Source organism: Oncorhynchus gorbuscha, linkage group LG14, assembly GCF_021184085.1.
Source record: "Oncorhynchus gorbuscha isolate QuinsamMale2020 ecotype Even-year linkage group LG14, OgorEven_v1.0, whole genome shotgun sequence".
NCBI classification, from domain to species: Eukaryota; Metazoa; Chordata; class Actinopteri; order Salmoniformes; family Salmonidae; genus Oncorhynchus; species Oncorhynchus gorbuscha.
The window spans coordinates 57,181,008-57,197,885 of NC_060186.1; the positions used below are offsets into that span (position 1 = coordinate 57,181,008).

The window sequence follows — 16,878 nt, forward strand, 5'->3', positions numbered from 1 at the left end:
AAAGTGGAGGAGAGGAGGAAATCAGGAGAGTTTCTGAAGGAGAAAACCCTTTTAGCACCGGAGATGGCGAGGAAATATGTGAAACATTACTATAGGCTGTCAGTCACTGACTTCTGTACAACTGAAGAGTAACCCTCTGCTCTCTGTATCAAAGACATTTGATGGGAGAGTAGTGTCCAGTGTAAAGCTATAATCCTTACCCACTGGGCACACACTGGTTGAATCAATGTTGTTTCCATGTAATTTCAATTCAATTATGTTTAACCAACGTGGATTAGACGTTGAATTGACATCTGTGCCCAGTGGATAGTTGCTACACCTTTGTTTTATTATGAAATAATTAAATATACCCATTGGTTTTTAATTAATATAACATATGAACTTATTTAGCTTTGAATCAGTTGATGATATGACGAGAGAAAGAAAGGGGGAAAGGGAGAGAGAGAGAGAAAATGAGAGGGGTAGAAAGCAATAGACATGTCTGACAAGCTAAAGCAAAAAGATTAGAGCATAATTTACTGTGGGTTTTTAAAATGTGGCTTCAGATTTTTAACACTGAATACAGTACATCACAAATTAAAATGTGTTCAGGCCTTAAAGAGGCAGTGTGTGAACTGTGTGTGAGAACTGTGATGACACCTGACAAGACCTCCACCGCCATTATCCACACATACTCCACATCAAGTACAGTGTGTCATCACACATACAGATGTAGAATCTTAATTTGACCCAGTTTGCTACAGCTGGAAAATAATCCTGCAGCAACAGGAATTGTGAATTATTATGTGGATTATAATAACATTCACATTTTTACAGGGGTTGATACATTTTTCATAAGGAAAAATCAAGTCTGAAATGTCAAAGTGGGAATTAAAAACTTCAGAAGCTTTTTTAAACCTCAATTACACTACACATTTTAAATGTCCAGCAATGCAGGAGAGTTCTTCTTCAACAGGTTGATAAAATGAAGATCCTACATCAGTACTGTAATAGGTTATCATTCATCAAGTCACGCAATAGCAACGTGCTAATTAACGAGACAATACAGTGTATGCCATAACACACATAGAAACCTGTCGTAGCCCCTCTCAGTGGGACCAGTGGGACTGCAGATGGACAATAAAAGCTGAATGACGTCACTGCTCTGGAAATGAATGTACTTTAAGATGCAGGATCTAAAACGTAATTAAGGTGAGCCGCTTCATTAGCCTTTACAGTGGGAACAGGCTCGTTAGGCTTTAGTGAGACACATTTGAACCCTTATGGATGGCGTGACAACAGACCCCTCCTCTCTTCTCCAGACCATTTCCGGAGACCTTCTCCCTTACCTCACCTCGCTCATCAACTCATCCCTGACCGCTGGCTACGTCCCTTCCGTCTTCAAGAGAGCGAGAGTTGCACCCCTTCTGAAAAAACCTACACTCGATCCCTCCGATGTCAACAATTACAGACCAGTATCCCTTCTTTCTTTTCTCTCCAAAACTCTTGAACGTGCCGTCCTTGGCCAGCTCTCCCGCTATCTCTCTCTGAATGACCTTCTTGATCCAAATCAGTCAGGTTTCAAGACTAGTCATTCAACTGAGACTGCTCTCCTCTGTATCACGGAGGCGCTCCGCACTGCTAAAGCTAACTCTCTCTCCTCTGCTCTCATCCTTCTAGATCTATCGGCTGCCTTCGATACTGTGAACCATCAGATCCTCCTCTCCACCCTCTCCGAGTTGGGCATTTCCGGCGCGGCCCACGCTTGGATTGCGTCCTACCTGACAGGCCGCTCCTACCAGGTGGCGTGGCGAGAATCTGTCTCCTCACCACGCGCTCTCACCACTGGTGTCCCCCAGGGCTCTGTTCTTGGCCCTCTCCTATTCTCGCTATACACCAAGTCACTTGGCTCTGTCATAACCTCACATGGTCTCTCCTATCATTGCTATGCAGACGACACACAATTAATCTTCTCCTTTCCCCCTTCTGACGACCAGTTGGCGAATCGCATCTCTGCATGTCTGGCAGACATATCAGTGTGGATGACGGATCACCACCTCAAGCTGAACCTCGGCAAGACGGAGCTGCTCTTCCTCCCGGGGAAGGACTGCCCGTTCCATGATCTCGCCATCACGGTTGACAACTCCATTGTGTCCTCCTCCCAGAGCGCCAAGAACCTTGGCGTGATCCTGGACAACACCCTGTCGTTCTCAACCAACATCAAGGCGGTGGCCGGTTCCTGTAGGTTCATGCTCTACAACATCCGCAGAGTACGACCCTGCCTCACACAGGAAGCGGCGCAGGTCCTAATCCAGGCACGTGTCATCTCCCGTCTGGATTACTGCAACTCGCTGTTGGCTGGGCTCCCTGCCTGTGCCATTAAACCCCTTCAACTCATCCAGAACGCCGCATCCCGTCTGGTGTTCAACCTTCCCAAGTTCTCTCACGTCACCCCGCTCCTCCGTTCTCTCCACTGGCTTCCAGTTGAAGCTCGCATCCGCTACAAGACCATGGTGCTTGCCTACGGAGCTGTGAGGGGAATGGCACCTCAGTACCTCCAGGCTCTGATCAGGCCCTACACCCAAACAAGGGCACTGCGTTCATCCACCTCTGGCCTGCTCGCCTCCCTACCACTGAGGAAGTACAGCTCCCGCTCAGCCCAGTCAAAACTGTTCACTGCGCTGGCCCCCCCAATGGTGGAACAAACTCCCTCACGACGCCAGAACAGCGGAGTCAATCACCACCTTCCGGAGACACCTGAAACCCCACCTCTTTAAGGAATACCTAGGATAGGATAAGTAATCCCTCTCACCCCCCCCCCTTTAAGATTTAGATGCACTATTGTAATGTGACTGTTTCACTGGATGTCATAAGGTGAATGCACCAATTTGTAAGTCGCTCTGGATAAGAGCGTCTGCTAAATGACTTAAATGTAAATGTAAATGTAAAGATATACCATGGCCTAGTTACTGTAACTGTATACTGAGTTCAGCAAACTTGGTTCAGGATTCATGGTGTTTGTCGGCACCATTTGGATACCAAAAGTTCCATTATTTATTTATCCATTATTTATCTTAAAGTGGATAATTCACCCTCTCGTCTCTCGTGTACAGTACTTGGGGGTACAAGATCTGGGGGAGAAGCAGCGTTAGATACAACACTGTAATGAACTATTACCCCTTCAACGTTAACTGCCTCTCTCATTTACCAGCTCTGTGCCTTAAGTGTGGGATAAATCCTCTGAGAGCTGTTTGATTTTCACACCATGGAGATGCAGCCTTCACAGGAGAGACAGGCTATAGGAGGAGGACTAAATGAGGGTTCCCAGGAGAAAAGCCCATTGTGATGAATTGAATTGTTTGCCTCTGCCTCACTGTCAGATATAGATGGCAAAGACAGAGAAAGAGAGAGAAAACAATTACAATCCAGAGTTGTTTCAATTCACTTCCTGGATAGATTGAAATCCAGGCGAAGCCAGAGAACGCCTGATAACCAATTAGACCTCTTCTACCCCCACATCTCCCAAACTAATCATTATAAGGTAAATTAATCAGAGAGGATTCTGTTCAAACATCTCTAATTGATTCAAAGAAGCAACTGCAGCAGAGAGAAAGAGAAAGAGATGGAAGAAGGCTAGTTGTAAACACGATTTAACCAAAAGGCTTTAATTGTTATCGTGGAGATGTACTGTGAGCCATTTCGTTGTTGGAGAAAGTCTGCCAGTCTAGTCTTTTGTTTCTGGGCAGTGGGATGAAAAAGATAATGGGAGAAAATGAATCACCCAATTGTGTGTTATATTCTTTCTACTGTACCTCTCCTCTATTCAATGAGCTAAACAATGGCTGCATATCTGCAAAAGCAGCAGTTAGCAGGGAAGATTGTCTAAATGGCTAGACAAAGTGTGGCCATTTAATACAAACTAATTGTTAAAGCATGTGGTGTTGTGTCTGTCAAGTTCACAGGAAGTTCCCCTAGTTAAAGGATATGTAACATTACCTGTGGACAACCCCTTGAAAACAAAGGCAGTCAAAACAACATCAAAGATTCATTTTCTCCCATTATCATTTTCACAAACATTTGTAAAGAAAAACAGAGAAAAAAGACTCTCTCCCACCATTCCTCTTAGTGGGTACACAAACAGCACATTGAAGGTTAATGTTTATGTTGATTTAAAGACGCAAAGACAAGTGCCTAGGAAAAGGTTTGGAACCGGGCCCAGCAGACACACGTTCCAGACAAGCTATCAGACTAGCGGCGGCCCCGTGTGTCTGTTTGTGTGTGTGTGTCACACTTTTCTCCTTTCTGCAGCTAAGCTCTTACAGCTGGAGCTGACAAGTACGGTAAAGTGACGGGAAGAGGGATGCCAAAGCTGTGAAGAGATATAAAAATTCAGACTCATACCCACCTTTGGGATTTATGACAATACCTTAGTATGTATGGTGTTGATTAGAAATTACACTCAGTTAGTACTAAGCACTTCAGTGAACCCCCATTATTCATGAATCCACACTAGAATACTCGCGCATCAAACATTATTGACCATTCCTACTCTCCCTTCCGGGATGGCTACAAGGCCCTCCCCCGCCCTCCCTTTGACAAATCAGATCACGCCTCCATTCTACCTTTCACTTTCTATAGGCCTGTTCAACACTGGTCTGACAAATCGGGAATCCATGCTTCAAGATTGTTTTGATCACGCTGTAACTGACAGACTTAGAGGTTATGTTGTTGTCTTTTGTTTGAATTGTTTACGTGTCTGCTGTGCAGGGAAAATAATAACACAAGCGGAACTACGTAGCTAATACTGTTGTAACGGGGATCCTTATTGTAGCAACACACTTTTGGAGGGAAGGCAATCCTGCGCTGTGTTAGCTAAGTTTTCATGTCATCGGGTGTAGTTCATAAAGGTTGCAGCGTGTATGTTGGGATGAAGTGTGAATTCATGCCAGGAAGTTTGATTTCCTCCCTTCTGTAATGAGCAGCCAATGAGCTATTTTTCCTTTATTCATGTGTTTAATATGATACTGTTATAGCGCCGGTTAAACTGTTATGTATGTAAGCACTTCAGAGTTATACCAAGCTAATAAGTCACTCGTAAGATAAGAAGGTTGTAAGAGTGTGCTTAACTGTATTTTTCATTTACTTTATAGTTCTCACGGAAGGTGATAATTCTGACTAAAACTACAGAATAAAGCCGCCAGTTCAAATCAAGGAACGGTTGTGCTCGTGGTTACTGAAGGGAGCTACACACGCAGACTGGGATATGTTCCGGGTTGCCTCTGAGAATAACATACAGTGCCTTGTGAAAGTATTCGGCCCCCTTGGACTTTGCGACCTTTTGCCACATTTCAGGCTTCAAACATAAAGACATAAAACTGTATTTTTTTGTGAAGAATCAACAACAAGTGGGACACAATCATGAAGTGGAACAACATTTATTGGATATTTCAAACTTTTTTAACAAATCAAAAACTGAAGAATTGGGCGTGCAAAATTATTCAGCCCCCTTAAGTTAATACTTTGTAGCGCCACCTTTTGCTGAGATTACAGCTGTAAGTCGCTTGGGGTATGTCTCTATCAGTTTTGCACATCGAGAGACTGAAATGTTTTCCCATTCCTCCTTGCAAAACAGCTCGAGCTCAGTGAGGTTGGATGGAGAGCATTTGTGAACAGCAGTTTTCAGTTCTTTCCACAGATTCTCGATTGGATTCAGATCTGGACTTTGACTTGGCCATTCTAACACCTGGATATGTTTATTTTTGAATCATTCCATTGTAGATTTTGCTTTATGTTTTGAATCATTGTCTTGTTGGAAGACAAATCTCCGTCCCAGTCTCAGGTCTTTCGCAGACTCCATCAGGTTTTCTTCCAGAATGGTCCTGTATTTGGCTCCATCCATCTTCCCATCAATTTTAACCATCTTCCCTGTCCCTGCAGGCCCAAACCATGATGCTGCCACCACCATGTTTGACAGTGGGGATGGTGTGTTCAGGGTGTTGCTTTTACGCCAAACATAACATTTTGCATTGTTGCCAAAAAGTTCAATTTTGGTTTCATCTGACCAGAGCACCTTCTTCCACATGTTTGGTGTGTCTCCCAGGTGGCTTGTGGCAAACTTTAAATGACACTTTTTATGGATATCTTTAAGAAATGGCTTTCTTGCCACTCTTCCATAAAGGCCAGATTTGTGCAATATACGACTGATTGTTGTCCTATGGACAGAGTCTCCCACCTCAGCTGTAGATCTCTGCAGTTCATCCAGAGTGATCGTGGGCCTCTTGGCTGCATCTCTGATCAGTCTTCTCCTTGTATGAGCTGACAGTTTAGAAGGACGGCCAGTTCTTGGTAGATTTGCAGTGGTCTGATACTCCTTCCATTTCAATATTATCGCTTGCACAGTGCTCCTTGAGATGTTTAAAGCTTGGGAAATATTTTTGTATCCAAATCCGGCTTTAAACATCTTCACAACAGTATCTCGGACCTGCCTGGTGTGTTCCTTGTTCTTCATGATGCTCTCTGTGCTTTTAACGGACCTCTGAGACTATCACAGTGCAGGTGCATTTATACGGAGACTTGATTACACACAGGTGGAGATTGTATTTATCATCATTAGTCATTTAGGTCAACATCAGTAATCCTTCTCACCCCCCCCCCCCCTAAAATATTTAGATGCACTATTGTAAAGTGGTTGTTCCACTGGATGTCATAAGGTGAATGCACCAATTTGTAAGTCGCTCTGGATAAGAGCGTCTGCTAAATGACTTAAATGTAAAAAATGTAAATGTAACATTGGATCATTCAGAGATCCTCACTGAACTTCTGGAGAGAGTTTGCTGCACTGAAAGTAACGCCCAATTTTTCAGTTTTTGATTTGTTAAAAAAGTTTGAAATATCCAATAAATGTCGTTCCACTTCATGATTGTGTCCCACTTGTTGTTGATTCTTCACAAAAAATACAGTTTTATATCTTTATGTTTGAAGCCTGAAATGTGGCAAAAGGTCGCAAAGTTCAAGGGGGCCGAATACTTTCGCAAGGCACTGTATACACTGACAAGATGACTGAGTTCATCAGGAAGTGTATAGAGAATGTTGTTCCCACCGTGTCGATTAAAACCTATCCGAACCACAATCCATGGTTAGATGGCAGCATACGCGCAAAACTGAAAGTGTGAACCATTGCATTTAAACAAGGCAAGGTGACTGAGAATATGGTTCAGTACAAACAGTCCAGTCACGCCTTCCATAAGGCAATCAAACAGGCAAAACGCCCAAACAGTGACAAAGTGGAGTTGCAATTCTATGGCTCACACACAAGACGTATGTGGCAGGGACTCCAGACAATCACGTGTTATAAAGGGAAAATCAGCCACGTCGCGGACACTTACGTCTTTCTACCAGACAAGCTAAACACCTTCTTCATCCACTTCGAGAGAAACACAGAAACACGTGGGCGACTGCCACTTCCAAGGACTGTGAGCTCTCATTCTGCGTGGCCGAAGTGAGTAAGAAATTTAAGCATGTTAACCTTTGCAAGGCTGCCGGCCCAGATGGCATCCCTAGCCGCGTGCTCTGAGCATGCGCAGACCAGCTGGCTGGAGTCTTTACAGACATATTCAATCTATCCCTATCCCAGTCTGCTGTCCCCAATGGCTTCAACATGTCCACAATTGTTCCTGTACCCAAGAAAGTGAAGGTAACTAAACTAAATGACTTTAGCCCGTAGCACTCACTTCTGTCATGAAGTGCTTTGAGAGGCTAGTTAAGAATCATATCCACTGCAATTTGCATATCGCCCCAATAGATCCACGGATGACGCAATCTCCATCGCACTGCACACTGCCCTATCCCATCTGGAAAAGAGGAATACCTATGTAAGAATGCTGTTCATTGTCTACAGCTCAGCCTTCAACACCATAATTACCATCCAAGCTCATCATTAAGCTTAGGGCCATGGGTCTGAACCCTGCCCTGTGTAACTGGGTCCTGGACTTCTTGACGGGCCTCCCCCAGGTGGTGAAGGTAGGCAACAACACCTCCACTACCCTGATCCTCAACACAGGGGCCCCACAAAGATGCATGCTTAGCCCCCTCCTGTGCTCCCTGTGCACCCATGACTGCATGGCACGCATGTCCCCAACTCAATCATCAAGTTTCCAGATGACACAACAATGGTATACTGCAGTGGAGAAGGCAAAAAGCTTCAAGTTCCTCAGCTTACACATCTCTAACAATCTGAAATGGTCCAACCACACAGACAGTGTGGTGAAGAAGATGCAACAGCACCTCTTCAACCTCAGGAGGCTGAAGATATTTGACTTTTACAGATGCACTATTGTGGGCATCCTGTAGGGCTGTATCACCCCCCTCAACCGCAGGGCTCTCCAGAGGGTGGTGAGGTCTGCCCAACGCATCACCGGGGGCACACTGCCTGCCCTCCTTGACATTTACAGCACTCGGTGTCACAGGAAGGCCAAAACGTTCAAAGGACCTCAGCCACCCGAGCCACGGCCTGTTCACCCCACTACCATCCAGAAGGCGAGGTCAGTACAAGTGCATCAAAGCTTCCATTCAGCCACAAGAGCATTTGTGAGGTCGGGCACTGATGTTGGGCGATTAGGCCTGGTCGCAGTCAGCGTTCCAATTCATCCAAGCGGTGTTCGATGAGGTTGAGGTCAGGGCTCTGTGGAGACCAGTCAAGTTTCCACACCAATCTCGACAAACCATTTCTCTATGGACATTGCTTTGTGGACAGGGGCATTGTCATGCTGAAACAGGAAAGGGCCTTTCCCAAACTGTTACCACAAAATTTGAAGCACAGAAATGTCTAGAATGTCATTGTATGCTGTAGCGTTGAGATTTCCCTTCACTGGAACTAAAGGGGCCTAGCCCGAACCATGAAAAACAGCCCCAGACCATTATTCCTCCACATAGTGCCAAACTTTAAAGTTGGCACTATGCATTCGGGCAGGTAGCGTTCTCCTGGCATTCGCCAAACCTAGATTAGTCCGGTCGGACTGCCAGATGGTGAAATGTGATTCATCACTCAAAAGAAAGCGTTTCCACTTCTCCAGAGTCAAATGGCGGCAAGCTTTCCACTACAGCCCACGTTTGGCATTGCGCATGGTAATCTTAGGCTTGTGTGCAGCTGCTTGGCCATTTCCACAATAATTTGCAAATAAATTCATAAAAAATCCTACAATGTGATTTTCTGGATTTTTGTTTCTCATTTTGTCTGTCATAGTTGAAGTGTACCTATGATGAAAATTACAGGCCTCTCTCATATTTTTAAGTGGGAGAACTTGCACAATTGGTGGCTGACTAAATACTTTTTTGCCCCACTGTATATATATATATATATATATATATATATATATATATATATATATATATATATATATATATATATTATATATATATACACAAATCTAAAAAGTAAAATAATGGAATTAAGAAGTATAGAAATATTAGGATGAGCAACGTCGGAGTCCGGAGTATACATATATACAGTGTATAACTGCACTGTTAGAGCTGGGAACACAAACATTTCGTTACACCCGCAATAACATCAGATAAATATGTGTATGCAACCAATACAATTTTATTTTATATGGATATTCTGATCGATTTATTATGAAAGTACCACTACTTTAACAGCCTGGCTGAAAGTTACCAGTTAAAAAATGTATATAGCGTTGACACAGCATTGATAACATAAAAGTCTGGCTAATGGTTGATTTTGGATCAGAGAGTACTGATTATTGACCAAACTCACCAATAGTGGTGATGACAGTGCCAGCGAAGAAAAAGGAGGAGCTTAGGTCCCACAGACTTGTCTGATTGGATGAGTTCGCTGATGGGTTGACGCCCGCTCTGATGGCAGAGATCACTTGCTGAGGAGACAGAGAACTGCAGTTTAGGGTTAATGGTCACACACATACTTACACAAACACAAACACACTCCACTCAAGTAGGATATTACCTCCTAATGCGTGTGTGTGTGTGTGTGTGTGTGTGTCTGCGTGCATTCGTGCGTTTGTGTATGTGTACAGTAGAGCCCATGTGTGTGCAGGATCTGGTGTGCACGTGTGTGCATGAGTCTGCTCTTATGGTAGATGCACCACATGCTGGGAAACAAGCCTTTTCACTCTGCATTCAATCACTACCAGAGCCGCCTCTTGCTGCACTCAGACTACGAGCTGCGCGTATGGCCCCGTGTTAGTGTGTGTGTGTGTGTGTGTGTGTGTGTGTGTGTGTGTGTGTGTGTGTGTGTGTGTGTGTGTGTGTGTGTGTGTGTGTGTGTGTGTGTGTGTGTGTGTGTGTGTGTGTGTGTGTGTGTCCCAGCCTGTTGCATAAGGAATAGAGCAGCAGAGTGTAAACTCACTCAGAACACTAGTCTTATCTCAGGAGACAGAGAGGAAAGTCATCTGATGGAGACAGAACACACACACACACACACACACACACACACACACACACACACACACACACACACACACACACACACACACACACACACACACACACACACACACACACACACACACACACACACACACACACACACACACACACACACACAGGAAGAAACTTAGGGGATCTAAGGAGGATGTGCTGTCGGGTGAGAAATTGTGGTCATGCATAGGTTCAGCTAAACTCAAAGCTTTCTCCTTCAGGCATCCATAGAGTTTCAGCCAGTGCCAGTGGAGTCAGAGCATGCTTCATCCCCTATAAACCCCCTAAAACAGCTCAAAATGTTAGATGGCGACAACACTCTGTAATCCTAACATATCTCATTAGTGGGTTCAGCACTGCTCTAACAAACATGTCTGGACATCCTTGTGTGTGTCCATGAGGGAAATAACACTGTAACAAATACAGAGGAAACCACAGGGATTAACGAACGCCCAGTCACTGATAATCCATGGGCATCCATGTGTCCCAGAGCAAACATAGAAAGACAAGTGGAGTCTAAACACAGCTCTACTGCTTCCATATCAGTCCCTTTAACCAATCAATAACTTAAATAAACATCAATCTGAGTCTCTTGAGAGTTGGATTCTTTTTTTATACTTAGTTTTTATTGTAGGAACACAAAGAAAGTACAAATAAAGTCAAATAAAATTAAAAATTAAAAAGATCTGTCAGTTACAGTGCACTTCATACCTTCATCATCATATCATCATATTAGTTACATTGACATCTTTGATTTAGACCTTTTCCACATACGAAACACATTATTCCCAGTATTGACCTCTCTCCTGTTGAGTTCTTAAAGCAAAGGTGTATTTCTTCTACAATGTCTATCCATTGTGTCACTGTGGGAGGGTCTTTTTGTAGCCATTTCCTAGTGAAAGCCTTTTTACAGGCTGCCAGTAGGACAATCAAGAGGTACTTTTCTCTATTGTGTAAGTTATCAGGTATTTCACCCATGTACAAAAAAAATAAAAATTTGTTCTATGTCAAATCCCATTATTTTTCTAATGTTAGATCTTATTTCTCCCCAGTAAGTTTTGATTGCGGAGCAGGACCAGAAGATATGAGAGTGGTCTGCCCTCAATAGACCGCATTCTCTCTAACAAGGGTGTAGTGTGCCAGTCTGTCTTGATTTCAGTTTAGGTGTTATGAAGAAACGTATAACATTCTTCCAACATAATTCTCTCCATGACCTTGAGTTGGTGGAGCTTTGTTGTGTCTCTAATATGTTCAACCATGTTTCATCAGTTATTTCAATGTTAAGTTGCTCCTCCCATTGCTTTTTAATATAGTTTGTAGAATGTTTCTTTGAGGATTGAATACCCAAGTAAGATTTGAAATAGTTTTTTTGTTACTCCCCAAGTTGTATGCGTTACTGAATACTTGGATTCATTTGAGGTGCTCGAGGGTCAGTCACTTTTATCTCCCTTAAGAAATAGTGTCAAACTTGTAGGTATCTGTAAAAATCTTGTTTATCCAAGCCATGTTTTTTACTTAGGTCCTGGAAGTTATCGAGGCTCCCATTCCTTATAATTGTACTGAATGATGTGATGCCTTTCTGCGCCAATTGTTTAAGCCTGCTGTCCTGAGTTGCAGGGATGAAGCTGGGGTCGTATGCAGGCCAACTCAGCAGTTTGATCTCTCTGTCTAAATGATTTTGCTCTAAATGAATCCACTGATTTTGTCTATTGTATATTTATTTTATCATGTCCTTATTTCCCAGTACTGACTGTATGGGTATCTCTGTCAAAGTAGTCCCGATGTCTTTCCATTTGGATTCGTATTCTGATTTGCACCAACACATCAGAGGTCTCAATTGGGCTGATACATAATAATATTTTAGGTTTGGTAAGGCCATACCCCCACAGTTTTTTGGTAACTGTAGTGTTGTATATCTAATTATTGGTCTCTTACTGTTCCAGATAAACCTTGATATCTGTTTATCCCTCAACTGTTTAGGTGGGATTTGTATGGGCAGTGATTGGAACAAATACAGTAACCTTGGCAGGATGTTCATTTTGATTGTTTCAATTCTACTACTAAGATCTAAGGGAAGTGAATTCCACCTGTCTAGGTCATCATATATTTTCTTGTTGATGTGATCGTAATTCATGCAATAAAGTTTGAGTGTATCTTTTGGTAAATTTACTCCCAGATATTTAATGGATGAGGAGGTCTAGGTGAAGTTATACCTGCTCTTCAGCTCTTCCTGTGGTGTATAATTATATACTAGGGCTTGGGTCTTGTGTATGTAAAGCACATACCCTGAATGTATTCCAAATGTTTGTAAAACATCCATTGATCTAGGTCCACTTGAGCCTGGGTCTTTAAGGAATAACAGAACGTCATCAGCATACATGCATATCTTATGTTCCCTGCCTCTTATTGTTATTCCCTCTAAGGTTGGGTCCTGTCTTATTGCCTGTGCTAATGGTTCCAGGTACAAGGAGAAGAGCGTGGGTGATAGATTACAGCCTTGTCTTGCCCCTCGCTCTAATTTTATCGTTCATGACAAATGTCCATTTATCTTTATTCTAGCGGTGGGACATGAATACAGTGTTTTGATGCACTGTATCACTTCTTTGTTGAAACCAAATCTTTCCATAACTTGGAATAGGTAATCCCATCCCACTGAATTAAATGCCTTTTCTGCATCTAGGCTGATTAATATTGCACTTGTCTTATTCTGAGTAATGTGGTCCATGACATGTAGTGTTGTCCTTATATTGTCCAGTGTCTGCCTATTTTGTATGAAACCAGTTTGATCTCCGTCAATCAATTATGGGATTATGTTCTCCATTCTGTTGGCTATTATTGATGCATATAGTTTATAATCTGTGTTAAGAATTGCGATAGGTCTATATGAACTGCATTCTTTCTTATCTTTACCCTCTTTTGGGATTACTGATATGATAGCCTCCCTCCATGACGGTGGGAGAACCCCCTCCCTCAGAGTCCAGTTAAAACAGACCTTAAGTAGAGGTGCTAATTGTTCTCTGAATGTCTTGAAGCATTCTGAAGGGAAGCCATCAATGACTGGAGACTTGTTGACTTTTTGTTGAGATATTGCTTTATTAATTTCTTCGGTGGATATTTCTAAAGTTAGTCTATCATTTTGCTCTGTCCCAACTGAAGGGAGATCAAGTGAGTTCAAAAAGTGCTGTATTGTCTGCCTTCTCTGGTTGCTTGTACAGATTTGTCTAATATGATTCAAATGCATTCTGTATTTCATTTGCATGTGATCTTTTTTGTTTTGGGGTCTTTTATTTTGAAAATGGTATTCTGTGCTTGTTGTTTCCTGAGTCTCCATGCTAGTAATTTGGTTGCCTTTGAGTCTGCTTCATAATATCGTTGTTTCAGGAACCTAAGCTTTTTCTCTACTCCTTGGTCAATTTCCTGTTTTACCTTTTTAATCTCTCGTAATATAAGAGGGTCTTTGGAGGATTATATAAGAGGATCTTTCGACGATTATATCTTCTGCTGTCTTGTTACGGGCTGTTATTGTAGCTCCGCGACCTTTTCCTATTTTCCCCTTTTCCATTTTAAGTTCTTATAATGCTCAGAGTAAATACTTTAATTTAGGGGGGGAAATACCCAACCGATGTGCAGTACGAAAAACTAGGCAGCCATTTCCTAAGTTGCGTCACCGGAAGTCCGAGTTGGAGCCTTAAATGCTGCTTTTGTTGGAATAAATAGATTTTGTCATTATGTGTTCTAGAGCGGGTATTCTCAAACTGGGGTACACGCAATGCCGTTGGGGGTACACCAAATAAAAATGTGATTCACATTTAAAAAAATGTCCATTTATATTTTCCAACGGGGCTATACATTTGGGTGAGGTTTTCTTCTCCCCTGAGTAGCCTTGTTTCACTGCAAAAAAAAAAAAAAAACATCTAGTGTTCAGAGTAATAACAACACAATGTCAAATACAGGTAGCCTAGTCATACAATTAAAATCCAATCACATTAACCATTACTCTCTCGTAGGAATTCCACTAACGGTCCGTATGTAGCCAAACGTAGCTGCTGCTCATGTTGGTATATGCACTGATGGCGCAAAAGCCGTGACAGGGAGACATGGTGGAGTGGTAACGCACGTGTAGGCAGTTGCTCCAGACACCACTTGGGGACACTGCAGCATCCACCGAGAGGCTCTTGCTGCCAAAGGAATGCCTGACATCTTGAAAGATGTTTTGGACACTACAGTGACAATTGTTAACTTAAAGCAATGATATGGGCAGTGACCATATAATGCTTTTACAATATACAGAAACGCGCCGATTATCAAGGGACAAAGTATTGACACGGTTTTTTGAATTGAGACGAGCTTAAAGTTTTTTCTACTGACCATAGTTTTCACTTGTTTGATCACTTGCATGATGACGAGTTTATCACTCGACTGGCCTATCTGGGTGGTTTTTTTCTCATCTGAATGATCTGAATCTAGGATTACAGAGACTCTCCGCACTATATTCAATTTTGAGGCTATGATTAAGAAGCTGGAGCTCTTCTCTGTCTGCATTAACAAGGACAACACAAAGGACTTTCCATCATTGCATGATTTTTTTGTGTGCAAATGATCTCAAGATTACGGACAATATCAAATGTTGTAACGGCGTTCTTCGTTTGTAGAAAGAGAGTCGGACCGAAATGCAGCGTGGTGGTTATTCATGACTTTAATGAAAAAAGTGACACATGAAATAACTATACAAATGCAAAACAACAAACAGAACGAGAAACCTGATTACAGCCTATCTGGTGAAACTACACAGAGACAGGAACAATCACCCACGAAATACACAGTGAAACCCAGGCTACCTAAATACGGTTCCCTATCAGAGACAACAAGAATCACCTGACTCTGATTGAGAACCGCCTCAGGCAGCCAAGCCTAAACTAGACACACCCCTAATCAACACCAATCCCAATGCCTACAAAAAACCCAATAAGACAACACAATAAACCCATGTCACACCCTGGCCTGAACAAATAATTAAGGAAAACACAAAATACTATGACCAATGCGTGACAGAACCCCCCCCCTAAGGTGCGGACTCCCGGACGCACCTCACAACCATAGGGAGGGTCCGGGTGGGCGTCTGTCCATGGTGGCGGTTCCGGCTCGGGACGTGGACCCCACTCCATTAAAGTCATAGTTCCTCCCCCCATAGTTCACGTCCTGGGATAATACACCCTCGCCGCCGACCATGGCCTAATAGTCCTCACCCAGAACCCCACTGAACTGAGGAGCAGCTCGTGACTGAGGGGCAGCTCGGGACTGAGGGGCAGCTCGGGACTGAGGCAGCTCGGGACTGAGGGGAAGCTCGGGACTGAGGGGAAGCTCGGGACTGAGGGGCAGCTCGGGACTGAGGGGCAGCTCGGGACTGAGGGCAGCTCGGGACTGAGGGCAGCTCGGGACTGAGGGGCAGCCCGGGACTGAGGGGAAGCCCGGGACTGAGGGGAAGCCCAGTACTGAGAGAAAGCCCAATACTGAGAGAAAGCCCAGTACTGAGAGGAAGCCCAGTACTGAGATGAAGCTCAGGCAGGTAGTAGGCTCCGGTAGATCCTGGCTGGCTGGCGGATCTGGAAGAGACTGGTTGACTGGCAGATCTGGAAGAGACTGGTTGACTGGCAGATCTGGAAGATTCTGGTTGACTGGCAGATCTGGAAGATTCTGGTTGACTGGCAGATCTAGAAGATCATGGCTGACTGGCGGATCTAGCTGCTCTATGCAGACTGGCAGATCTGGAATAGACTGGTTGACTGGCAGATCTGGAAGATTCTGGTTGACTGGCAGATCTAGAAGATCATGGCTGACTGGCGGATCTAGCTGCTCTATGCAGACTGACAGCTCCTTGCAGACCGATAGCTCCTTGCAGACTGACAGCTCTGGCTGCTCCATGCAGGCTGACAGCTACTTGCAGACTGACAGCTCCTTGCAGACTGACAGCTCCTTGCAGACTGTCAGCTCTTTGCAGACTGACAGCTCTGACTGCTTCATGCAGACTGACATCTCTGGCTGCTTCATACAGACTGACAGCTCTGACTGCTCCATGCAGGCTGACAGCTCTGGCTGCTTCATACAGACTGACAGCTCTGGCTGCTTCATGCAGACTGACAGCTCTGACTGCTCCATGCAGGCTGACAGCTCTGGCTGCTTCATACAGACTGACAGCTCTGGCTGCTTTATGCAGACTGACAGCTCTGGCTGCTTCATACAGACTGACAGCTCTGACTGCTCCATGCAGGCTGACAGCACCCTGCAGACTGGCAGCTCCTTGCAGACTGACAGCTCCTTGCAGACTGACAGCTCTTTGCAGACTGACAGCTCTGGCTGCTTCATGCAGACTGACATCTCTGGCTGCTTCATGCAGACTGACAGCTCTGGCTGCTTCATACAGACTGACAGCTCTGGCTGCTTCATGCA

The 16,878-nt window shown here is 43.9% G+C and overlaps 1 protein-coding gene across 2 annotated transcripts in view; it reads right to left on the reverse strand.

Annotated features, from left to right (window-relative positions):
• LOC123995682 (potassium channel subfamily K member 2-like) overlaps positions 1–16,878 on the reverse strand; it is an 89,505-nt gene that overhangs the window by 59,800 nt on the left and 12,827 nt on the right. For both annotated transcript variants that reach the window (XM_046299342.1, XM_046299341.1), the window contains exon 3: positions 9,752–9,869. In XM_046299342.1, coding sequence (XP_046155298.1) covers positions 9,752–9,869 — 118 coding nt within the window. The remainder of the gene's footprint in view (positions 1–9,751; positions 9,870–16,878) is intronic.